Raw genomic sequence first — 26,325 nt, forward strand, 5'->3', positions numbered from 1 at the left:
AAAGTTTACAGAACTAAATATAGGCATGCATGATGTACTGCATCAAACATGTATATTAATATAACATTTCATATGTATTAAAACAGATCAATCTTCAGTCTTTCATTTCAACTGGTTAGTAGTAATAGAGACAGGAAAAGCTGATTAATTAGGTTAAATGCCAGCCTGAGTGTTGTCTGTCACACAGAGGTCCCACAAAGCAGTAAATCTTTCACCATTCAAATAAATTTATTTAATAAATAGCTTAAGTAACTTCTTTAAATTTTGCTGAAAGAAATGTAGAGGTGAGCAAGATGTAACAGAAAGGTCCTGGTTGTTTGGTATCTTGATTATGCCTGAATATTTTGACCAAAGATAGTGAGTAATGAATATTGAAGAGAGTTTTTCGCTATTTAGGTATTCATAACAAGTGAGTGACAGCCGAAGCATTATGAGCAGTCTGGGTGTAGTACCCTTTCTGGGTGGACGATATACAAGAAGAACATATGCAGCATATCTTGTTTCAGCTGGCCCTTGGTGCTGGACAACAGTAGCATGCATAGCAGTATCTTAGCATGCATGGAAGTGGTCTAGGTTGCAGTTAATTGATTGATTGTGGCTGGATAGGGCACAGTTTCTTCAGAGCAGTGGATTTATAAGAAGTCTCTGGCTACATCTACAATCTTCTGCTTAACTTCAGTAAAACTTAAGTTTGTGAACTTTCTGAGAAAAAGGTAGGAGTGATTTTTGTTGATGGGAGAGAGATGCCCATTCCTCAGAACACTATGCTCCATAAGTAAACCGTGTGATCAGATCAATCTTTAGGGAAACAGATTTTTTCAGATTGCATGTTGCAGAGTATCATTGAGAATGCAAGGGAGGAAGCTGCAAAATCTCTTAAACATTGTCTCATTTAACACTATTATTAATAATCTGAAAGAGGTGGGAATTAGAAAAGAAAGATAGCAACTATAACAGCTGCTGCTAAATCAGGAGGTGTTGCAAATATTAATGAAAACAGAAGTAATACAGAAGAGATAAAGGAGGTTACAAATACAAGAAAGAAATAACTAAAACAAGGAAAGTTTTGCTTGGGAAGTTTTGCTTAGAAATTTCAAAGCTAATTATAAGAGGAAAATAATATGGAAAAAGTTAAGTATTAGAAATATGGAAAGTAGTAACTAAAAAATCTGCAGGGACAATAATTGAACTGCAAATTGTGTAGGAATGTGAACTGGAACATGGAAGAAAACAAGTAATTTGATTTGGGAGGCAAACTCTTTTCTCCAACTCTCTCATCTGCAGAGCACATAAATAAACTGTATCATCATTCAGGATAGTGCATCTTATTCTCTCAAGTTTACACTGCCAGTTTTGTGAGCTAGTTGCGAGAGAGGATGTATCACCACACAATGCAGTATTAGTATCATGCACAAAGCTAATGCATGATGCGAGCTGCATTGCTATAGGCAATAATAATCCCTCACTGTATCTTTGAGGCCAGAGGTAGATGCAGTACAACTGTTAATGGCAGAGAGGGGAACTGCATCCAATTTTCATTGTTCCAGGTCATTCCCTGCAGACTGGGTCATACGGTGGGGCGTGCTGCCAAACAAAGAGCTGCAAAGCATATTTTTTGCACTCATATTTTCAGGTGCTGCTCAGCACTGCAGTTTCACTCCTGCACTGGAGAGCTACAAGGAAACTGCAGTGCTCCACTCAAGTCAAGACCAGACAAGTGAGTTGCTGGTGCCATAGTGGAGAATTAGAGGGGAACACTGGAATAATCATACTGTCAGTACTTAATATTGTTATTACTTATGAGCATGTCAGGGTTTTCTTTTCTCTGCAAGGAAGAGTTGAAATGAAAAAGCTTTCTGCTACTGGAAGGGTTGGGTTACGGAAAAGAGTAAAAAATCTAGACATATGTTCATGAATATGATTATGTCTACATTGCACCTTGGGGGCTGGACCACAGAGCTCACTAAAGCTGCTGTGACCCTTGATGTGTCTCAGTACTTTGCATAGTTAAGTACAGGACACTTGTAGCATACCCTACAGGCTTAGAAAGACTTCTGGAGCTCAACCAACCTGTAAGTCCATCTGCCTTTGCATTTCATAACACTGAGACCCTCCTAGCAGGATGCACATAGCTGACTTGTCACTGGCCCTGTTATGTCACTGCAAGACCACTAAAGCTCAGCCAATGTATAATTCAAATGGAAGCATACCCAGACTTGCTAGGACTTGGTCTAAGTTTTCAGTCTGCAGTGTGCCCAAAATCTATCTCACTTCAAGTTCAGAATAAGCCTATCATCATTAACGTGCAAACAATGTGGGCCTGAGACAACTATGGGCCTTAAAATATGGGCTTTAAACATACACACCACAAAAACAGAGATGAAGCCTATGAACATGTCTAACAGGTAACTAAAAATAACTTAATAAGCATGCTCTAACAAAATATATACTACACAATAAAATGGAAATTGTCTTAGGAAAGAGTACTTGTACAGTTTAACTGTAGTTAAACTGTAGTAGTAGAAGTAGTAGTAGTAGTAGAAGAAGAGAAGTAGTAGATGAGAAGACGATGTTAGGATGTGCTTAAGAGACCCTGGGTATGTACCCTGCCTGCCAAAGCATCCTGAACGTACTGGAAATCTCCGTTGCTATTGTCACTAGAATATTCTACAGTTGCATGTCATTTTGTAGTGCACATATACGCAGACATAGAAAGTCTACACAGCTAGCATCTTCCGAGGGTGCTGCCAGGTTTGAACACCTTTTCTTATGCCTTGGTTACATTCATCCTTTCTGGCTGCAGGTATCTTAGGAATTGGTGGTTCAGTCTGTCTCCTTAGGCACCTTGTGTCCTTCATACCTTCTTCAGAATTGCACTTGGCATTTCAATATCCAAAACTTAGGATATATATGTGATATGTCATCTTGATTTCCACACTTGAGTTGCACATCAGGAGGAGTTCATTGTTCTTGACCCAGAGAAACAAAATATTTCAAAGGACTGAGTCTTAAAACAATTTTGAAAACAGCAGACATGAGACAGAACAAATAATTTTAAAACCAGTTCAATATAAATACTTTGTAAAAGGAATATATATGCAGTGCACTATTGCTAAGCTTGTCAGACAGACAGCATGCCTATCACAAACCCAAAGTTCTAAAAGAGTAGAAAAATGCTACCAGTTGGCCAGCTGTTAGGAAAAATCCTTATCCAAGTTCTAAGCACTAAGCTTCAGAGAAGCAAGGACCTTAATGTATCTGCAGCTGGGAAGCTGAGCATGAACATGAAATCAATGCCAGTGGAATATTCTCTCGGGGCAGGGCCCATTTTATCATCTAAGCACTAACCTGAAGCAGTGTTAGTACAAATGTGGCGAGTGCATGCACCTATTTTTGTCAGCCATTCTCCAGCTAGACTAAGCCAAACCTTAGACTAATTCTGTTACTCTGAGATGGATTCTGGCAGAAGTGGAAGCTCAGTGCTGCTGGTCTCTGACTATTTCCAGTGGCACTTCCTTAGACATTTCTTTTTGTCCTACCTAGATTAAAAGCTGTAACTCATACAGCATGGTCTCTAATGTCAAAATTTTTCTTCCTATAAAGCATTAATTCCTACAAATGCTTATAACTAATGCCTAACTGCCTTTTAAAATCTGATAGTATTATTACACATACCCCCCTATCTTTTATGTTTCTTCCTTGGAGTAGGAATCATGTTTGTTCTCTCTTTTGGTACACCTCCTAGCACAACTGGGCCCTCGTCTGATTTTCTTGAAGTTGTAGAGGAGATGTATTGGGAGTAAGAGTTTCAGAATAGATCTATTCCATCTGAGCTTCTGCACTTCACTGTGTGACTCCCATATTAAAGACGGGGCAGGTTCAGGAGTAAAATAATCATCAAGAAAAAGGGGGGCTACATGAGACTTCTGCCAAAAATAAGATCCTCTATCCATAGTCCTGCAGTCTCTGATAATGCCCTGTCATGTTGTGAAATAATGTACCTTGTGCCAGCCTTAATCTGTGTGATAAGAAAACACAAGGAGGGAAGGTTACAACTGTTTTCACCAAATGAAGCTTAATGCTAAAAACATGGAAACGTCATGAAAAGCTCTGATAATCTCTTAAATGATTATTTGATTGACTGAGATACTGTGTCATGTACTCAACAACAGTTCAATCAGAAACAATACATTTCAAAATATGTGAATCCTGGATTATTCAGTCAGATAATATAAACCAAAAATGACTATGTGAGACTGAGAAACAATTAACAAGAAATGGAGTTTACCATGATTAACATACTTTTTACATTTAAGTTTTCTTGATTGTAAAAGGAGTTTTAAAGCATCCTCTATTAAAGAATTGGGAAGTATTATGGAGTTGCATAAAGTACGTGCTGATAAAGTAGTCTCTGAAAATCTCTTTTCTTTAATAATTATACTAACTGCCATCCCCCACCACAAGGAAAGCTTAACTGGTCCAGTGACTTGAAAAATGCAGCAGTTGTCTGCAGAGGCTAAACAACATATTATTCTGCATTTATTTTAACATCTATTTACATGCATATACAATTTATAAATGCATATACAGTCATACGTATAGGCAAATGAACAAAAAGACCTCAGTAACTGATACTGTTGATGATTTAAGATTCCATAATCCCTTTTATAGCCCCTATTAAGTATTACATGCAGCAAAAACAAAAAGGTAAATTTTCCATTTTAACCAGGCTTCTTAATCCTGAGAAGTATTTAGTCTTTTTGGAAATGCCTCAGTGGCACATTGCTGATGGCATGCAATAAAGGTAGTTGACCTCTCCCCTGTGGAGCCAACCGATACTTGGAAACACATCCAGTATCACAGCAACTGGAGAAATCATACAGGTATTTTTTCAGATGCCTTGCAAATGCACACACAAAAAATATTACAAAAGCTTTGTTCAGTTCCCGATTTATCCTTTTTGAAGTATCTCCTACGCTCTTGAAGAATATAGAAGTCAACTCTAGTTAAATTCTGGCTTTAAGTTTGCCTGCAAAATTACTCTCATCCTCATCTCTCATTTTGAGAAGAAATAACTTGATCTCCACAACGCTGGGTTTTAGAGGAAATACTGGTATAGGTCAAAACTAAAATAAACATATATTATTGGCAGAAGAAATCTCTATATTGAAGACATTGTCTTTCCCCACTATTGAGTGTCTTAAGATATAATACAATTCTGCCAAATTTTAAATACTCAAGTTGAAGTTTTCTATGGCAGGTGTCTGCCTCAGGCTGAAATGCATATAGTTCTTCACTTGTTTTGGAAGTCTTAAGCAAGCAGATCTCTGCCTCACAATAGGTTTCATAGGAAAACATTTTTGTCCCTATAAAAAATGTTTACAATTACCAAGGAAACTGTATTATCTTCATGTTCCGGAGCAGCAGCCTCAAATTTGGCATGAGCTATTCTGTGAAAATCTGCCTACATTTGGCTTGCATTTATAACCTGCTGGGAAAATAAAATAATAAAATAAAATAAAATAAAATAAAATAAAATAAATAAAATAAAATAAAATAAAATAAAATAAAATAAAATAAAATAAAATAAAATGCTTGCATGTTTTTAGCTTTTAGGGTTTGGCAGGTATTTTCTCCAAAGCTTCATACTTGCTGGGTCTGCTCCTTGCATGGGCTGAAGGGGCTGAATGGAACTTTGTGTAATTCTTCCTCTTTGACAAGTATTGTGGTTTGGAGAACAGAGGTTGTAGCAGGAGATTATCTGTTTTACAAAGAACCCCTGCTGATGCCACAGCAATAAAAGGAAAATTGCCTAAGTAAGTGTGGCATTAGAAGCTGGATCTGAGTGTTACATGGATGGGGAAAACAAAGGAGCACAGGAGAAAAAAGGGTAACTGAAACTCTTAACCAGAAGCTGTGAAGACAGAGAAAAGTGGAGTTGTAATGTAAAAATAATAGAGAGAAGTGGAAACAGACTAGATCTCAGAAAGGAATTATGAGACTGGGAAGGCCAGCAAGGAATCTATGACTGTAATATGGATGTACTGGAAATAGCACCACTGGAGGATTTATGTTTGGAAAATGATAGATAGATAGTACCTTTGCCTGTCCCCTAGAACTGGTCTTTTGTTCCCGCTAGGAAATAACTTTGTAGGCCAGATGGAATGTTTGCATCGCCTGCCTCTTGTGGCTGATTCTGAAGACTGACAGCTTTTCACTACTCAAATACTTCTTTAGATTGCATGTTTGAGGTCTGTGCTGCACCTAAAAACTCAAGCTAGTTGACTACACACATGTGATTTAACTTCTGTTTATAATTTTTGCTTTTAAAAGCTAGAAAGTTGCACTGACCTTCCAAATAGAGTCTTACTGTTCTTTAGGCCTTTATGTGTAATGTACACTTACTTCATTGGAAATTTGTATTGGCAAGGTTTTCACTGAAACCCAATATGAATTGGTCATTTTTAGTACCCTTAGGAGTCCACATGCATTGTGTTTCTGTCATCACACGTCTGAGGAGGGAAACTCAAAATCACATTACCCAAGGAAAGAGAATACTTGAGAGGTATTCAAGCTCATAGAGCTTTAAAGACAGGGATATGCATGTAAGCTCAAAATGCAGCTGCCTGGAAAATGTTCAGTGGTGAGAAATTCAGAGGGATTCACTCTGCCTTTGGGCAGTAGCACCAACAGGGCTTTTATGCAACTTTAATACTTGTATTTTTTTACTATTTACTGTTTACCATTTCTTGCTTCCTGCCATTCTGAAGAACACTGATATTTACTTTGACAGAAAATTGCAAATGATATTTTGTAATGAAACAGAAAAGCATATTTTAGCTACAGTACTGCTAAGTATGCAATGCTTTATCATGGTAAATGCTTCTCAGCAGTCTTCATCTCTTGGACATCCTAGATAATGAATAGCCAGTTGTTTACAAATAGGCTATATCATCCTCTGGTAGCTGAAGTCTATGAAGCTAGATTGTATTTACCTCTTTCTAAAGACTTTCAATAAAGCTTCTAAAAGGTTTCTCCTTGACTATCTTATGCCTATCAAAACTGAATCCACCTTAATCCCTTTGGATACTGTATTAGGTACAATTTTTCTCAGACTGTGAAAAACTTGAAATATCACTTGGAGAATTTTTTTAAATATAGTTCAATTGTAAGCCAGGTTAATGTAGCTGCGTTTCCTTTAGCCTTTAATTCTACTCAACAGCTTAATCATCTTTTGCACTTAGGATGGGTTTTTTTCCCCTAAAAACTATCAGACAACTGACAAATTTTCAAGATAATAAATAATGTTGAGTGTGTCCTGGTGATTGGAGATGTTAAACAATGAGAAGCAAATCCAAAAGCTGATTACCAGTGAGTACCTGAACATGAAGAGGGAACCGCTTTATCCGAATGATGGATTTTAAGAGAATTTTTTAAAACTTCTCTCCTCTTTAAATTACTTTGTTTTGAAATCCCTATTTTTCTGTGCTGATATTTACTGAAATAAAATTACTTCTGAAGAAGAACGGGGATTTCATTCATTAAACCACCATCAGTTTTAAAGGGTGACCTTTTTTCTGTTGTCCCTATATCACACTCCTTTCAGTTGCCTCCTGAAGACAAAACATCTTTAGTCAAATATCAGTGAGATAACACAGAGCTGTATTTTAAGTAGTACAGATAATTTGGTTGCTGTGCCAAAAGTTCAAGTTTTCATTTTTGAAAATCAAATTACTCCAGAGATTTTTTCCCCACAGCTCTTAAAATGTACACCAGCACTGTATCAGCACCCTTTCCTGGATTCACTTGAAGACCTGTGAAATTTCAGCTCAAGAAATTAAGAATTCTTTGTACTGACAAGTAATGCATGGTAAACTTGTTACCCAGAATTGGCCCAGTGAGATCTTCCAATATAACAGCATCTTTTCATCTTTTTAGTGGAATCATTTTAGTGGAATGATTTTAGCTTTCCAGATTTTCTGAATTTCTACATGTATGGCAAATATTGTCTTACATCCTTTCAATTTATATCTCTTCTGGCTGCTACTCATGAATCAGAAACTTGCTCTTCAGCCAGCCTGTTGCATCCATTTCATTTAAGCTTAGTCTTGGCTCTCTGAACCAGGATGCTAACCAGGAAATTGCTTTCATTCCACATTTGTGTTTGAAGGAAATTTTCCAATTTCCATTGATAAACACACTTTTTTTTTCCTTTATAATATTAGTTTTTCACAGTGCCATAGTGTGTCCTCTTGTAAATACTTTTTTAGTTCATCCTGAAACATGGCAGATTGGACTGACTTTTTTTTTTTTTTTTTGCCATCTGCCCTCTATCCACCCCATATGGGGGTGTGTGTCTCTATAATATGGAAACCTATGCTTCATATATGCTTGTGCTTTATGTACTGATGTATGCCAATGCGTAAAATGCAAAAATGAAAAAAATCACATAAGTTGATTATTTTAATGAAACGTGGAGATTAGCTTTAGTATTTTGTTGTCTTCTTTGTTTTTGTGTGCACTGCAGGTATACTTGAAACATATGAAGTATTTCTTGAACTGAGAATAAGAAAGTTCTCAACTTGGCATTCTTGAAGTTCATTTGTTGAGAAAGAATGACTGAAAGGCAATATTATCTGCTTGTACCAATTTAAACCTCCCATCCCTCTGAATCATGTCCCAGAATGCAAGTTGTTTTAGTGGGAGGCATATCTTAAATAAGAGCTTGAATGTTCCACTTAAATAGCTTGTTGTATTGTTATGACAGGTAAAAAAGAAATAAATCAGCTATTAGATATCACAGGACTGTAGAATCACCAGATTGTTTAGAACTTCAGTCTGACTGATAGCACTGCACGGGAAGATGCAGCTGTAGAAATCAAAATGCATATATAAACAGCAGTGAGTCATTAGCCATGTTGTTTGAAAAAGTCATGTCGGCGGATTTGCGTTTGCTTTGCTGTACCTTATTTTGGATTTTTAAAAAGCCTTATAAGATTCTTAATTAGACCTTTATATACGTAAAGAGAGCATCAACAGTTACAGGAATTACAGCAAGAGATGGGTTTTGCATTGTAGAAAAATTGGTTATTTTTGACATAAATTAATGACAGTGTGCTGGGAACTAAGAAGAAATGTCTAATACAGAATTGCACTGCATATTTATCCAATACTTTTACCTACTTCTTTTCCTTTGAAGAGCATTTGACACTTGGCACTACCAGGGTATTGCAGCAGAAGGCCTGTTGGTCTTATCTAGGATGTCAATTCCTAATTTTCTTCTAATCTGCTCTAGAAAAACCAGAAGTGCATAATGTAGTAAACACACAAATAGTTATTCCAGAGCAGTTATTGTAAAGTTAGCAAGAGATAACCTGGCATTCTTATAAAATCTGTATAAATATAGCCAAGCGTGTAAACTGTAATGTTTGTCATTAGAAAGTAATAGAAATGCAAACTGATTTTACCCAGGGCACACAAGATAGGTTCAGTTTTGTTCTGTTTCAGTTTGTTTTGGTTTGGTTTATTTGTTCTGTTTTGTTTTGTTTTGTTATTGTGAGACAATAGTGTGATAATGCCACAGGAAACAGCAGCCACCTTGCTGTTGCTTAGTTCAAAGACAGGGTTTTCTCCAGTACCAGACCTGCTCAGGTTAATGTACAGCACTATTAGTTCTAATAATAGCTCTTTAGTTCTTTGACTATCTGCAAGACAAAGCTCTTGCATTAAACCAGAAAACATTCACTAGATCTGCTTCACATAAGCTCTGTCTTCATGGACATACCCTCCAGCTCTCAGACTTCAATTCCATTTTTAAGTATAGTAAATTCTGCTTTGGTGGACTACCATTCATCTTTTGTTCAGCTGTGAACTGACTTTCATGAGAACACAAAGTAATTTAAGAGCTATTACTGCTCAGGGCTTGAATCCTGACTGCTTTTACATGTCCAGAGAACCACATGAGGACTCAGGTTTCACATGTTGGCACAGGGTTCCCAGAGGGCCAGAGCCTAAACTCTGGACCAGACTTCAAACAAAGTAGGTGCATGTAGATCAAAAGAAAGTACCTTTTGGAGCTTGAGAACAGATTAAATGACTGATGAAGTAAAAATATAATCCCTCAGGTTGCTATTTTACTCTGATTTCAACTGTCTTCTGCAGCTGAGAGCTCTTCTGGTGCTCATATGAAATGAGATAAATAGCTGAACGGATAAGCTCACAGAATGAATGAATAAGGTTTATTGTACAAGGGATAGCAGTATCTCTTAGTGTCTCTGAGAGGCAAGTCCAAGAGTTAAACTGGATAGTGAAGAGCTTGGCAGTCCAGTTCTTCTCCCTGGCAGTTAAGTCCTGTGTTTCAGAATCCAATATTCACTCTAGATAAGTTTTCTCCAGCTCTTGCTGCAATACCCTGTCAAACACAAATATATAATGAAATGATACATTTTAAAGGCAAATAGGCAGAACCCAGTGGATCCCAGTGCATAGTGCATAGGGATCCATTGGTCTGGGATAGCTGGGACTGTGCTGATGCAGAATTCAGTGAAGAACCTGTCTCAGTGCTGGGGATGGCACAGGAAGATGTTCACTGCCTAACTTGAGCAACATGCCTGTCCTGATCCAGGAATTTTACTTCTGGTTGCATGACTGGCACCACTGTAAGGTTACAGACATACTGCAAGTACTAAAAGTTATGAATTGTGCTTTCTTGTAACAAAGGAGTAGTAACATCCCTGAAGTTCACTGACCCCTACCGTTAAAATTATGAATTACTTCATTGTCAATTAAAGGGCACAAGAAAGAAAACAAACACAGTCTAACATCTACATGATGTCTGGCATCTTGTTTGTTTGATGTTAAATTGTGTTATCTTACTTTGCTGACATTGCTGGAAATAGATTTGATAGTATCTGCAGCAGTTGGGTTTTTTTTTGCTGAGCACCACTTAAGAACCAGATTTTTGAAATATGATGTCTTTTTCAGGTACAATTTTGAGCTCTGCTTTTTCTGCAAGCAAATGATAAAATATACAGATGTGCATACAACAACTGTATTTGCTAACTGAATACAAACTAAGCACAAATGGGCTTTTACAGATGTAAATTGTATTTATCACTCTCACAAGTGACAGTGATAAATAACCACACACCCCAGTGATTTGCATGCACAAAGTGTAAGTTTAGCCTTGAGTGCTTTTTGAGACCTTACATGTCACATGCTGTTGACAGCATATTTGACCTGAGAATATCAGCTTTTTAATCAAAACATTTCCTTACAACTTCAGTTTATTTTCTTTATAGCCAGTACCATGTCTATTTATTTTTCATCTGTCATCAAAGCATCTATCTTTGAATGGCTAGGCTGACTGTTGTCTTTTACTGAGCTATTGCTAATATGCTGGCAGGCATTGCAATTCAAGTACATTTGCCTAATTTTGGGCCTAATCTTACTCATTTTGAAATTGCTGGACATCTTTCTATTGGCTTTTTGATTGTACACTCCTTCGGGCAGGGATGTGTGTTCCATTGTTTAATGGGAGTGCAGACCCACTGATGGTGTCCAAGAAATACTAGTAGACAATAACCTATTCTTTCAAGAAACAAAAGGATGGTGGTTTTTTTGAAGCATTCATCTTTCATCTCTCTTGAGTTTGCCATTCAAAGTCAGAAAACTGCTTGCAGGGCTTTTCACTTTCATCAGTTTCCTGGGTTTTTGCATCTTATAGTCTTTTCATGCAGCCTCATTATTTTGCTTCATACTCAGTTGTTCAAATGTCTGGTTTTAAGTCTACAATTGTGGGGAGAAAAATTAAACAAAAATAAGTTTCTTGTGTTGTTTTTGGAAAATGTATGATATCCCACTCTGCAAATGTTTCTTTAATTTTTTTTTCTGTTTTTATCCCTGTCTCATCCTGCAAAAGCAGAACTAGTGAAAATGTAGCCTCTACAACTAAGGGGACATTCCTCCAAAGCATGCATTTGTTACAATTATTTGTTGAATTTAAATTTTTTTTGTAAAAGGGAAGTTCAGGATTTTGTGTTTCTCCTTCATTCCACCTTGTAGTTGTACTATTGACCTCAAAACAGGTTTATCCTAGGCAAAGACAGCAATGTCAGACTCTTTCCCAATGATTAACTGAAGTGGCGAAGACTATACTGTTTAAATACATACTCTGACTCTCTGAATTCAGCCAGTTGCAGATTAAGACCTGAATATAGTGGACAGAAGTGTAAAACCCTAAACTCAAGTCCCAGCAGTTGAAGAGTAATTAACAATGCACATACTTGTTATCTTTTTAGTTTAGTTTTAAGATGTAATGAATTATGTTTATGCTTACACATACTTTTTTCTTTAATTTATGCTTAACATACTTCTTTTTTACTCTAACAAATTTGGTGAATTACAATGCATTTCCAATCTGCAGGAGGAACAAGGAGAGAATGGGGCACATCCCAGCAGGGCCAGCAAGTGAACAGAACTTGGAAGAAGTAGTCAAATTGAGCAGTATACCTGAATTTAAAGATGAAAAGCAGGAACATTTTAAGAAAGTGGTTGTGTGAGTATTGTTTACACAGATACTACCAAAGGGATTAGTCATCTATTTTCATCATCAAGAAAATTCTCCAGACTGCAGTTGTGACAGTTTTAAACAAAACCCATCACCCCAGCTCAAAACTATATTTGCATATGTATATATGCAGCCTGCTACAAAAAAAGAAGATGCTATTAGCACACTGAGCCCTTATGCTTCTCTCTACTATAAGGGACAGAAGCAGTGAGAAGAGATTGGGAGAAAAAAATGGGAAAAAAAAGCAATGAAGCAAGGGATCAGGTGTTTAGACACCCAACTGTTGTGGGCATTCTCCTTACATCATGGCATGTTCAAGCTCCCGGGATGTTTCTCTAGGATCCCACTGGGCATATCAGAAATAAAGGCATGTAGGAATGCTCCTCAGCATGGAAAATCAGACAGGAGTTAGTGCTCCTAAGACCTACACTAGTTCCTACACAAATCTCCCCTGCACTTTGCACACCAGGTCAGCTGGTGAAGCAAAAATGCCCAAGGGCTAAACCCATATATATCTTTCTTGTCTCTGTCTCTCCCTCTTTATGGGACTGTGAACCTCAGTGGACCAGTCCTTGCACACTGACCTTTGGCTGCCGCTGGAGATATTCTCTCTCTTTTACAGAGCATTTTCATGCCTTTGTTCTTGAAGGTTTAATCTCTCTGGCAATGAAGACTTGGCATCCATTAAGAAATTATATAAGCCAATTATTTTTCCCTTGTTTTAATGCATCTGCCTTTTGTTTATCTGTTTCTAAGAAATTATTACTAAGACAAATTACTTTTTTCCCCCATTTTCTAAGTTAAGTGAACTCAGTGGAAATTTTCCTTTAAAAAAAAAAAGAAAATGAAAACTAGGTCAAATTTTTCAATGTGGCACAGACCCAGGCTTACCCCAGGAACGGAGAAGACTGCAGCATCACCCAGTGAAATACAGATGTTTTCAGACTGTATGAAACAAACATCTATGTAGCTGCGAGGCCTGCCCATTTGCCTCAGAGCTGCATTTCCTTTCTTTGAGTCTGCTAGTTTGGGTCTTCTGTCCACCCAGTGATGTTTTGACTAACCATGAGCCCAGACCAACTCTGAAAGTCAGGAGAAATAGCTGCTTTTTCTACCTCACAAGTAGAGGGAAATAAAGCCTTTCATACATCCCGCAGTACAAACACGTAACATGCTCAAATCATGACACTGCTTTGGAAGGTGAGTGCAGGGTCTGCATGGCCATCGCAAGGAAAAATGAAGCTCTGGCTATGGCTAGAATAGATTTTCTTGTCAGTTATGTAGAATATAAGGTACAATGAGCTATGCTCACGTTTAAAAGTCATCAAGCCTAACAATTCTATTTCAGTGGCTTTCTAGAAGAGGAGCTGTAGGAGCTCAGGAGACCTTCCAAGGGTTACAGGATTTTTTTGTTCCAAAAAAAAGGAACGGAGATAAGTCTTTAAAAGGCATAGAAATTATCACTCAAGGCTTGAGTTGTGCAGCCATTTTTTGTGGTTTCAGTACTTGTGAGCAAAAATGTTAGAATGCAGGGGAGAACTGATACCAAATTGTGGGTGGAAAGCTAGAAATCAAGATGCTTTTGAAAATGCAGCTTGTCATGTATCCATTTTCATGTTGGACTGTGTAGAAAATGGTGGAATGCAGACAGTATTTTCAGCTTTTACTATCTAAGAATATCTGCAGCCTGTCTTCATATCCCTGTGCAACATTATTCTTTTAGGATAGCATTTATTAAGCATATACAATTATAGACTTCCTGAGACAGAAAATACCTGCATAGAAAGATCTCAAAAGTTAGAGGAGCCCCCAGGTTACCAAATGTTTGTATACTCGCAGTAAAACACCTTATAGAACCAAAGCAGAGATCGATGGGTGGAAAAATGACTCGATGAACATCAGCGTTAGCCACTTTGAAATGTATAGTACAGAGAGAATTATCAATAAGCTCATGGTCTTCATGAGAAAGCAACTCTGTTTGCAAGTCTCAAGCAAGAAATGAAATAGACTAAAATGCAAGTTGACAGATGCAGTTTTGAGTGAGCCTCAAGGAGCTTGCATTGACAACAAGAAACCTTTGATTTGAATTGTCTAAGGGTGGTAAAAGGTCAAAATTATTCAAAAATTGAGTGCAGTGGGTAGGTGAATCCTGAACCAACAGGTATGTGAGGCAGCAGAAAGCCAAATGCTTCCTCTTGCTCAATTACAGCTGTATTTTTATAAAGGTTGTATATATCCTGCTAACTGCTAATAGCTGGCTTTGAAAATTTGACATGCAACATCTTCAGTTTATCGACATTAACATAAACATACTCGAGAAGGACCTAAAAATATCTTTGAACAAGAATTGTTGTGTAAGTAAATATCAATACATGATGTAGTTAATCTCTGAGCAGTTATCGTAACGATTCATAAGAAAAAGTGACAAATTGCTAAATGAAACAAATGACTGAAAGAAGAGACTATGAAAAGGGCATAAATGTTCTGTTTAATCTGCCACTGAACTACTTTATGATCTTAAGCAAATCATTTAATTTGTGTATGTCTTCTCACCGTTTTTAGCCTTACTAATTAGTAGTACAGAGGATTCCTCTGCCATGTGGCTCACACAGTATGTTGTGCTATTGTCTGATCATAACCAAGGATAAGAATGCAAAAATTACACTGGATTCTAGAAGAAGCAATCTTTGACCCCTTCCATCAAATTGTTCCAGTTCTCAGCCTTTAATTAAATTCATAGTGTCATCACTCCCTAAGTTTTATTTATCTGAAACATGAAGAATGTCATTGGTCTTGGAAGGTTTTCCTTTTGCATTTTAGAATGCTGATGTCTCTGGAATCTATTTAGTCACGTACACCTCTTCTACAGTACAACCAACAACTGAAAAATATGAGGGAGCATGGAGCGTGTGTTAATGAGTTGTATAGTATTGATTTCACCAGCAATATGTTAATGCTGTTTCTCTTGAAAAATGAACAATAGGTCTGGGCTCAGAAACTCTTAATGTATGTTGTGTATCATAACAGACAGTCCGTATTCAGTAATGTGCCGCCTTAGTCTATATAGAAGCTACATGCTTTCATATAAACTATATATATACACACTGTTTTACCATAGTGAACATGAGTGAAGGATCCACACTCATTTTTCTTCAATCTGTCAGCACTTCTGGAAAGCATCCAACACAAAAATGTTGTTTTCTTATGAGCAAGGCCTTCCCAGTGTGGATTGACTTGCCCTCCAGTGGGGCTCCCTGGCTTCTGCTTCTCAATGGGTTGTCTTTGAAGACAGTTGCCATGTGATACAGGAGGCTGGGTCACCATTCTTCCACCTCACCTCCAGATACTATGCAGTGGACTTACAGTTTGAGTTCAGTATATGTTAGCACTGTTAGTTGAGGGTACTGAAACCTTTTCATTACGCAATCCTAATCAACTGTTCAACTCTGTGGCTTGTTGCATTATTGTGGTCTGTAGTCTCACTCTTCTCTAAGTGCCTACCAAACATAATTCAGGGTAAAAGCTCATGTGCTTCTGCCTGGACATGAGGAACCTGATACCTGTCAGAAGGACCACTCAGGAGACTGGAAGGAGGTCATATTTCTTATCTCCTCAGCCTGCTGGTTCAGATTTCGTTTTCCTGTAGAATTTGTTAGTTCTCTTAGATTTGTAGCTCCTGTGTGTATCTTAAAGTATGCTTGGCATGAAGACCATTATTTCTCTCACAAAAATTTGTGATGTTTATTCAGACCTGTACCTTAGCCTGATAAAACATGTTCGACTCAGGACTCTTTTGAAATCCATCGAAAACAGCAGCTGGGCAGAAACCTGGTTTGTGTAGAGGACAACTGGGAGCACACTGTTGTGCTGAATTATTTGTAATCATTTTATTGTTGAAATAGTAAGTCTTCTGCATCACAAAAAAAAAAAAAAAAGCAAAGAAAAGAAAGAAAGCGAATTTGGAAATTCAGCAGCCAAATGCAAATCTTTCTACTGACTTTCATATAATCATTCTATAGACTTTCTTATAGCCTGCCCTTCTCTTCATATGTATAATTATGTTCACTCAAGCCATCTAAGACGTTTCTATTGGTTTGGGGGGTTAAACTCCCTAGGATTAGGAGAGCTTTCTGAGTCAAGGGCCCCCACCTCTGGATTTATTTTTCCTTGGTTCTCTGCCAGTGTCCAGCTCCAGTAAGCTTCACAGCACACGGTGAAATGTTCGTATTTGGGTTAGCTTTAGTCTATTTTTAGATAGTTTGGTTTTGCTTTGTATTTTACTTTACACATCTGGAGATGGTGGATTGGGAATTGTTTTCTAACAGGATTATTTAGTGTTACCCACCACGGGAAGGTTTCTATGTCATGTATCAGTAATTTTCTAAGTAAGTGTGCACTGCAGTGAATGAACATGAATATGAACAGTAATTTTATTTGCACCTTTATCTTGCCATTTTCCAAACTATAATACTGGAAGTGCTTTGACCCAAACTGGAAAAGCTCTCAAGCACAGAGTTTTGTTCCTTGTGTGTTTTTCTGTGTGTATAGGGAGGTGGTGACTGTGCAGGGGGACTGACACAGGAGCGGCTTGTTGTCTATGTGAGTTCATTGCTGTTCTGCAGCAAAGTCCATCTTTGTACGTGTTCTACAGCACTTGGAATGCAAACAGATCCCTCCAAAAGTGACTATCTGCAATCAGGGCTGTTTTTAACTAGTGAAGCTAGAACTATATGAGTATGCAGGATGTTTATATCCTTCCACCCCAAAAAGTAGACTGCGTTTAAATGATTGTAAATAAATGATTGTGAGTAGTCTAAAGTATCTGTATCTGATTATAAACTTTAATATTCAGGGCTTGATTGTCTTTTTATTTATCTCAATTTTGAACATGGATGCTGGTAGTTTCAGTAGGAATGCTTCTTATTAGTACCAAACTGAGAAGACAGCAGGGCCTGCAAGTATGTGACATGCTTTGAGAATATTAATACAGGATCTTTTGAGAGGCATATTTTAAAAATTGGTGTGTGACAAAGACCTTTTTTTCCTCTCTATTGTGAGATTAGCTCTTGCCCTTTGCCCAAATACATTGTTGCAATAAGATGCGTTCAGGTTCCCACAGTAACAATCCTGCTGGGGAATAAGGGAACCCAAGGTGAGGAATAAAAGGGCGTCACGTAATACCTGATAGTCACCAGCTTCCTGAAATACCCCCCTGAGACAAGTTCTTTCCTGGCATAACATAGACAAGCTCCTGAGGATGTGGCCCAGTATTCCTGTGGAGCAGGTAGTTGCTATCAGAGAGGTCAGCACATATATTAGATCAGGTATAGAACAGATATGTATCTTGACACTGCAGGCTCTACGTAGATGTTTCCATGTTAAGATGTTAACTTTCAAAGCAGCTGTTCCTCAGGACAATGTGGTGTTATATTTAGAAGTGCAGACTGGTCACCTGACGGTGTCCTGATTCGAGAGCGATCAGGTCTACACTCACCATTCATCTTTTCCAAAGGAAAAGGGGAATAGCTGAAGAGTTGGCTTGGCTTCGATGCCACTGAGGAAATTCTTGTTTTGTTGTAGAACACTCTTAATGAGATTGCATTTTTCCCTACCATGTCCAACTTCAGTCTGACACGGAAGCTAATGCAAGGAATAAAACAATCATGTGCCACGACTGATTTAGCAGCTTACACACGATTTCTTTTTCCCCCTTTCTCTTCTTCCATTTGTGTTGATAAAATCGCAGAGCCGGCGGCTGGTACTGATGTAGATTTTCAGCCTGGATTTGCTTTTGTTTTTCTCCTTACTCCAGTTCTCCTTGTGCAGTGCTGCGTGGCGCTGGCAGCCTGAGAGAGAGGGAGCTCCAGTCACACACATGCCCTCAGCCCGCGGAGAGGAGATTAACATCGCGGAGCCCACGTTTGCAATAGCGGGTGGTGCTGGGGGGAGGCGAGGGGAAAATAAAATAAAAGCAGCAATCGGGTAAATGCTCGTCTCTTCTCGCCACCAGCACCTTGCACAGGTCTGAAATCGCTTGTTTTGCTTTGCTGTATTGCGCTTGCCTGGGATGTGGAGAGGGGAGGGGGAGGGGAGGAAGGGGGAGGTTTAACTTTTACTTGACATTACCGGGTTATTGTCGCTTCCCCTGTGTAAAAACCCGGGGGTTCCCCATCGCCCCCACCCCTGCCCGGGCTCGGGTCCCTTCGGTGAACTTTGTTCCCAGAGCCGCAGCCACCACGGCTCGTCCGGGCCTGGGACATCGATAGCGCAAAGTAAATAACCCCCACGGTTAGACCGGGGCCGGGAGTTGATCTTCGGTGGCGAGAGATCTGCTTAGTTAGCGTTTGCCGTTGCGGGGCGATTGAAGGCCGCCGTGCCAAGGGCACGCGCGCACACGCACCCACACGCGCGCACACGCACACACACAGACACACACAGACACACTCTTACACACGCACGCTGGATACAAAAGTCTGGAGGATCTAGGGTAGAATTGCAGCCGCCGGATCGGTGCAGCGGCGGCGGCCAGAGCCATGCGTGTCACGGCCTCCTGAGGGGGAAAGGGAAGGAAGGAAAGAAGGAAGGAAGGACTGAAAGAGAAAAAAAAAAAAAAAAAAAAAAAAGGAAAGGACGGAAAAAAGAAAAGAAAAGAAAAGAGGGAGAAAGGAAAGCACAAGAAGAACGCGGGGTGGTGGAAAGTGTTCGCCTGCTTTTGTCTCGCAATACAGTGAACTGGAAGATGGAGATGGATGTTAAGGGAGTTTCTCCGTGCCAGGAGCCCATCCCCCCGGCGGCGGGGTCTGGCGGCTGCCCGCACCAGCGCCCGCACCACCGCGATGGGCAGCCCGCGGAGCCGGCCCCCGCCACCGACAGCGGCCACCCGGAGCGGAGGCACGGCAGCGAGAAAGAGGACAAAAAGGTAGGTCCGCTCCGCCGCCGGCCGGCCGGCGCCGCGCCCGCCGGAGGGGCTGGCTGCCCGGGGCCGCGCTCGGCGGGGCGGAGGGCATGGAGGGGGCGGCGGGCCCGCTGCCGCCCGGCCGCGGCCACGCCGCCCCGGGCAGCCCCGCGCCGCCCTTTGTCAGCGCGGCGGCGGTGGCGGGAGGCTGGGGGCCGGCGGCGGAGGTTATCTGAGGACACGGGAAGGGGGGGAAGAGCGGAACCGCTGCCGCGGGGCCCGGGGCTCGGGGCGTTTTTCCGCCCTCCCTGCGAGAGCGGCGCCGCGGGCGGCGGCCCAGGTGCGGTCGCGAAAGTTTACCTCACTTCGAGGGGCCGGCGCCGGCAGGGCCGCGGGTCCCCTCCCCTCAGCTCGGCTTTCGCCCAGCGGCCGGTCCCCCCGGAGGCAGCCCGGGCGCCGTGTCCCTCCGGCCCTGCTGTGTCATTGTGGACCGGGGACGGCTGGTCGCCGCCGAGTGGAAGGAAACCTGTGGGTGAGGGAGTTCAGCGAGAAATGGGTCAGATCGCATCCCTTTGGTGCGGATGTGTCTGCTGCTGGGAGTATCGGAAAGTAGGCAGGATGGGATGGAAAAAGGTTGCCATTAAGATAATGTCAGGGGAGAGCGTTGAGCAGTGCTTTTGTCTGTGGGCACTGTCTTTATTTCCATTCATTTTTCTCGGCATGGGTTTACCGAACCGAACCCGAGGAATTCTGCTGTGTCTGTAGGTCCGTAATAGACAGAGGCTGGTAAATGTGCAAGTTTCATCTTAATTGTTGCAAGGAGGGAACGGTGTGTGCCAGCCTGTGAACCCAGTCCGTTTATGTTGTATTGAAATCCGAGTAATTCTCCGAATGGACAGATACCCCAAACCTAGCATAGACGAGAAAAAGAAATGTTGCCATGTACTGGGTTTGAGCTGTGTTTCTTCAACTAGTTTTACTATAGTTTGGTTTTGCTACAAATGTGTAAGAGAACAGCAACACAATGAAGGAATGCAAGCTAGCGACGGAATAATTTAACCCAAGAACTATGTCACGCCACATACTTGCATGACCACAGTTGCAATTATCATGAGAAATACAAGGTATTTTGAAAATGATGGTTCTCTCTAACTGGAGAGCCTATGTTTGTAGTATTTACCTCCCACACTTTCAGGTTTGTTACTGTTTGGTAAAATCTGTGCTATTGTTTAAATTAAAATCAAGCATTGATGACTGATCATTTGAACAGGGCCTGTGCAGTTTAATAAGGTGGATGCAAGGGCTTTATTTTTGAACTGATAACTGTAGATTTACATATTGTGACAGATGAACAGAGAATTTCATCTTCCTTGAGTTTATGAATATTTCATTCTGTCGTGACTGCATGTGACTTTACAGCTCTAAATGATTCCTGTGTGTGATTGTTTCTAGGATCCCTTTTCTTGCTTCATGTTACTGCAAATGCTTTTATTTCAAAATAACTCAAAAGTAGAGTCAAGGTTGCCTTTTACATATGAGCTGCTTGTGCCAGTGCCTTGAACATTTCAAAACCCTGCCATCAGCAGAAATGCATGCTCAATAGTTACTTTCTGATGTGCCACACAGTCTGTCTAATGCTTTACCAATCATGGACATGAGGAAGGCAAACAAGGTACAGCTGAAGGTGAATGAACACTAGAGAAGGCCTGCTTCTCTGTGGTGTGGCTGATTAACTTGTTTTGGTAATTCAGTATTGCACTGGTTTATTCTTTATCTGCCAGCATTTTCTGGACATAGAAACAAAAGTACTACCTTCTTTTTTGTCCTAGTTGTGGCCATGCTAAAGTACTGTGATATATTCCTTTATTTTCAAATCCACTATCAGCTTCTCCAGGCTTTCCATTGCCAAGGTGGTTGCAATGACTAGCCTGTATTTTTGGGAAGTGCTGTGATATTTCAAACCTCCCTAAATGTATGTATCTTTTCTGGATGCTGTCCCAGGACGACCAGTACTTCTTATTAGTGCAGAAGTATTTCGGATATCTGGTAAAATAGTGGCACCAGAAATGTGATGAGAAGGCGAAAACCCATTAAAACCATAGCAATTGCACTACTGTGAAACCCCCCCCAACATTCCAGCCAGAAAACGAAACCCAAGTATTGCTGGAAACATCATCTAAGAACTTTCTAAAGGGATTGAAATAACAGTACCATTGTTTATTTGACCCTTACACAAATGTCAGAGGTGCACTGATGCATCCTAGAGGTGTAAGCGCTCTACATAGAGATTGTGAGGGACATTAGAACCTGATTTCCTGACAAGTGCGTACTTATGAGTAACTAAAGGTTAAGATTTTACATCTCACAATTCTACTGTCAGGACTTACTTTGGGATCATGCTTCAATTACAAAAGGTCTTATATTGTATCATTGAGCTCCATTTCCTGCGGAGGTAAAAAGTTTTGCTTCCATCTAAATGGAGCGAGGTCAAACTTATGCTCTAATAAAGCTATTTTTTATTTTATTTTTCTTGTCACTGCCTCCAAAAGGAACTTTGCTGAATTAACCTAATAAAGTATTTCCTGAATTCTGTGGAATTTCAGTAGAAGGTACTGGTACTGCCATAGTGTCAATTATGTGGATATTGGAGGGTATTTTTCTGCTGTATGTGAATTTTTTATTTGCCTTTGAACTTCAATAAAATCATGAAGTGTGTGCAGAACTTGAAATATATCCCAGTGCCTTCAGCTGGACTGCTGACATACTGAAGTGTATGCCTTAAGTGCTTTGTTGGAGGAAGACCTAGGTTACCTCCCATATATCTTTCTGTGTTGAAACCATCTCTGAGCAACATATGAGAAGAGAAATTATGAAGATTGTCTTTATAATTTATTAAGGATATAGCACTTGGTGCTTTAAAGCATAGCTTCCATTTAGGTGGGAGAAAATTAAGCAGAAATACCAGAATGTAATATTGAGAAAACAGTTGATACTGTTTTTTCCTCTTAAAGCAAAACACATCAGAAAATGTTTTTCAACACTCCTATAATGTTTGCTGTTATTTAAGTTGAAAGCATGTAGGTCTGACCTTATGTACAGCAGCATGTTGACATTCTTGAGTATGGCAAAGTGTGTGACTGGGGGAGAGAACAACATACAGTCCTGGGCATCACAGTATTTTACCAGTTGGAGGTGCAGCGGTTGCCAGTTACATGTTGTGCAGGTGGGTTATCACACCATTTTGCCACTCCATGGCTTGGTGTAAAGGACACAGACCCACGGATTTTATGAGGATTCTTTCCAGTTTATATTGGAATGTTAGCATCTTTGCAAGGATTGGTGTAGGGAGCACTTTGAGAGCTGAAGGCAGCTCTGCAATTCCTTTGCAGGTTGGGGACTGTGGGTGGCATTAGTCACAGCTGACATAATGACCGGAATTTTCCCAGGGGTGGTACACCGAGTTAGGACTTCCAAGCCCTTGGCTGCAGCCAGCGTGTTACGGTGTTTCCATCTCTGAAGTACTGTGAAGCCCCCAAGTCCTCCAAAACTTGGTCCTTAGTGTGGATTTGGTAGCATAACATTGCTACCCAAATATTTTGTTTTCTTTATTTATTTTGTTTTCTGCTGAGGAAAGCCTTTGTATATCTGGGGTTTGCACAAATGATTTACAAGCACACCCAAAGCTTTCACTTCAGGCCTACATTCCAGATACAACCCCCTGTGAAGTAGTTCCAAGGTGAAGAACTTTCTGTGTATTTGCATGGAAATGAGCGCACCAAGGTTACAGCAAAAGCAAGCCTATCTATCTGGGCTGGGTACATTGTATTCTGGTTCAAAATCCACCTCCACGTGTTTGATGTAAGAGTTCTGAAGTACTTTGTGGGCTTATTTGTGTGTTATTTCCCACAATGCTCACTTGTGATGTCGCTATCTGAGAGTGGTAACCAGGTGTGAGCTTCTAGGTGGGAAAAGCTGAATGCTTTGGGGAAAGGCAGTTGGTATAACATGGGAATTCTGTTCTGCTGTACACGTGATCTGATCTAACTGGTTGTCTCTGAAAGCCTTCTGCTAGTGTATTTACAGGACTACTGCTATCAACAATGTGGTGGTTGCTCACTTATCCTTCACAAGCAGCAGGTCAGGAAGAGTGGAAGACTCCTCAGGGGCAATTGTTTTTAATATTTTCTCCTTTGTAATTAGTTTTGTTTGGTTTGATAAGCCCTGTGTTCCTGTGTGTTTACATTGAGAGGAGGCTTAAGAAATGCAATTGATGCTTGAAGCAGATGGTGGGAAGTTTCTTTTTGGGGGTGGATCTTACACGGAACCATAGGGGGTTCCATTGTATACAGGAGAGTAGTTGTCAATCAATGTCTTCTTCCTGGAGGTTTAGGTGTGTTTTCGGATAACCTGGATCCAGCCCATTGAGCAACTTGAAATTAAGAACCAAAAGCTTAAACCAAAATCAGGAATGGATGTAAGGAACCAGTCTGGGGTGTGTGGGACAAAGAAAACAGATACAGACAATGCTACCAGTTGCTGATGGTAGTAACGTATGCTGATAATCATATAATATGCAACACCTTGTATTATCTGGAGTTTCCAAGTAGTGAAGGCTTTGTGCCAGGTGTACCATGGGCTATGGTCCTGCCAAGATGTAATGCAGGCATGAATAGTCAAGGTCAGGCCATTGTCTGCCTGGATGGACAAATCTGTAGCCACCCAGAGGTGGCAGAAAATTTTACTTGTGGCTGTTGCTATTCTGAGAGTTTGATGTCAGACAAATTCTAGTATCTCTTTAAAGTACGTAAAGAATTGGAGGATAATGGGTATTTATCTTTCTGCTAAGAATGTTTCAGGAATCATTCCTCAGCCCAGCAACTCTGTCTTTTTCAGGTCCACTTATTGTTCATTCTTAAGCTGCTCCTTTACTGCATGGTGGGCTGCCATGATATTGGTATTGGTATGCATAGTCCAGTGTCTTCCTGATGAAATGGCCTGAAAAAGAAAAGCTTATGCTGTGCAAGGAACCTGTTCTTCCAGAGTTCCCAGGCCTGGTGGCTGGCTGGGTGCTGAGTCTGTCCCAGAGCCACAGACCCAGGACATGCTGGATCCCTCATATTCAGATGTTTGTCCTGCAGACTCTTAGGTCGCAGCTCCAGGGCAAGCATTAATTTATGACAGTGTGGAGAGTCTCCTGTACACATCTACCTGGAATGGCTGCCCAGGGACACAGTGGCAGGTGCCTCTGGAAGGACGGCTTTGGTTCTTCGGATTGCTGCTGTGGGCAGCAGAGCTATTAACCATGCCATTAACCCATACCAGTGAGCAAGGCCCAAGGGCCATCTGCTTTGAGGAGAATAAATAAAAAACTCAGATGAAAAAAAAAAATCAAAGAGAGGAGATTCACTGTGAACTGAAAGCTTTGCTTTGCAGGCAGGTCTGCTTCTGCATTTCCATGCATTTAATGTACTCTGCCTCTCACACTTCTCTGGCCTTCTTATGAGAGAATCCTTAGATGAACCCAGGGTCATGCCTTCATTACAAAAACAAGCAGATGAGAAGAATAGAAAGAAAGAAACTGTTAGTACCTCAACTGAAGACAAGACTAATAAACTCATATTTTATTAGACATCAGAGAATCCATAAGGAGAAGAGATATTGGAATTAGGCCTCATAGTTTTCACAGCTCTGAAATTACCTTTTATGTCATACTCTGAGAATTCCTTTTACTGATATGGGAAAGAATCTTACCTTAAGTAAAGTAAGTACACATTTGAAACGTATTTATTTGCTTAATTGCATAATGGCATGTTGAGAATATGGAATGTGGAGAATGAGGTCCAGCACTGGTTTTGTATTAAAACACAAAGTTGGAGAGGAAGAAATTGACTTCTGTGCTTTGCCTGTGTCTGTACTAAAACAACATACATGACAGTGCACATGAATGATTCTTTAAAATCTTATCCAATACTGAGACTTCCGAAAGAAGAATATGCTACTTAAAATAGTTCTCCCCTTAAATAAATTGCATGAGAAATGTTTGGGCAAAGAGGAAACAGCTGTTTAAATTTTTCAACCAACTGATCAATAAGTGGATGAAGCTTGAAAAGCGATCACACTCTGACTGGTTCCTGGGTTAAACGTAGAAATATTCATTGTAATGCAGAGATTTCATGAAAAGTAAGTGCTACTTAGAGCTATTACAAAGTGAAATCATGTGCATATGTAGTTGATTAGGTAAAAAAATCCAGGGACATAAACAATGAACATCATGGGTGGGAGCTAAACAACACTTGAGTCATCGGAAACACAACCACAAATTTTGTATGCAGAAGACACAGAACTGGGTCTCTGGCTAAAGGCAAATTCATCTTGGCTGCAGAAGGGTTGTGAGGATTCCTTCTTAGAGGAAGACACAACACTGAAAAGGGCTTTGTTATCTCCTCTTGAGCAGTTGGGACATTGCCTTGACTCAGATGTAGTGGTATGTGCTGAGACTGGAAAGCAGTTTTATTCGGGACTGCACATGACAGCCCAGAGCTTGGCCAATGCATGGCATATCCTTCCCACTTATGTAGAGCTTGTTCTCAAAAGCCCAGTATTCACAGGAATTCCTGTCCAAGGGTTGAGTGCCAGCTTGTAACCAATCTGAGGCTTCAAACAATGGATAATCAATGAAGCTAAAAAAGAACAATACCCATGTTGTTGCATGCTATTCCCAGTGTTTTGCTAGATGCTCACAGTGTTTTTAGACCATCTCTATGTGTGGTAAAAGCTTACTGTGCCAACTGCATCTTTAGGGCACACTAATTCTTACTATACCAAGGTTGAGGTTTATTTAATTGCTCAGGGAAGTATAGTT

General features: G+C 40.2%; 1 protein-coding gene and 1 long non-coding RNA gene across 7 annotated transcripts in view; one reads left to right on the plus strand and one right to left on the minus strand.

Annotated features, from left to right (window-relative positions):
- Positions 1–16,984: 16,984 nt before the first annotated feature.
- On the minus strand, positions 16,985–20,020 carry LOC136007807 (uncharacterized). The gene is made up of 2 exons (XR_010609865.1): positions 19,824–20,020; positions 16,985–18,414 (listed from the first exon to the last, which is right to left on the minus strand). It is a non-coding gene; the product is annotated as an uncharacterized LOC136007807 (long non-coding RNA).
- The window catches only part of RBMS3 (RNA binding motif single stranded interacting protein 3), a 721,711-nt gene continuing 713,806 nt past the window's right edge, over positions 18,421–26,325 (plus strand). For 4 of the 6 annotated variants that reach the window (XM_065666138.1, XM_065666136.1, XM_065666144.1 and 1 more), the window contains exon 1: positions 18,690–19,487. In XM_065666138.1, coding sequence (XP_065522210.1) covers positions 19,308–19,487 — 180 coding nt within the window. In that variant the 5' untranslated portion in view covers positions 18,690–19,307. Of the gene's footprint in view, positions 18,591–18,689; positions 19,488–26,325 lie in introns of those variants that run through there. The other 2 variants (XM_065666137.1, XM_065666135.1) reach the window with 2 other exon arrangements.

This window comes from Lathamus discolor, chromosome 2, assembly GCF_037157495.1.
Source record: "Lathamus discolor isolate bLatDis1 chromosome 2, bLatDis1.hap1, whole genome shotgun sequence".
Taxonomy (NCBI): Eukaryota; Metazoa; Chordata; class Aves; order Psittaciformes; family Psittacidae; genus Lathamus; species Lathamus discolor.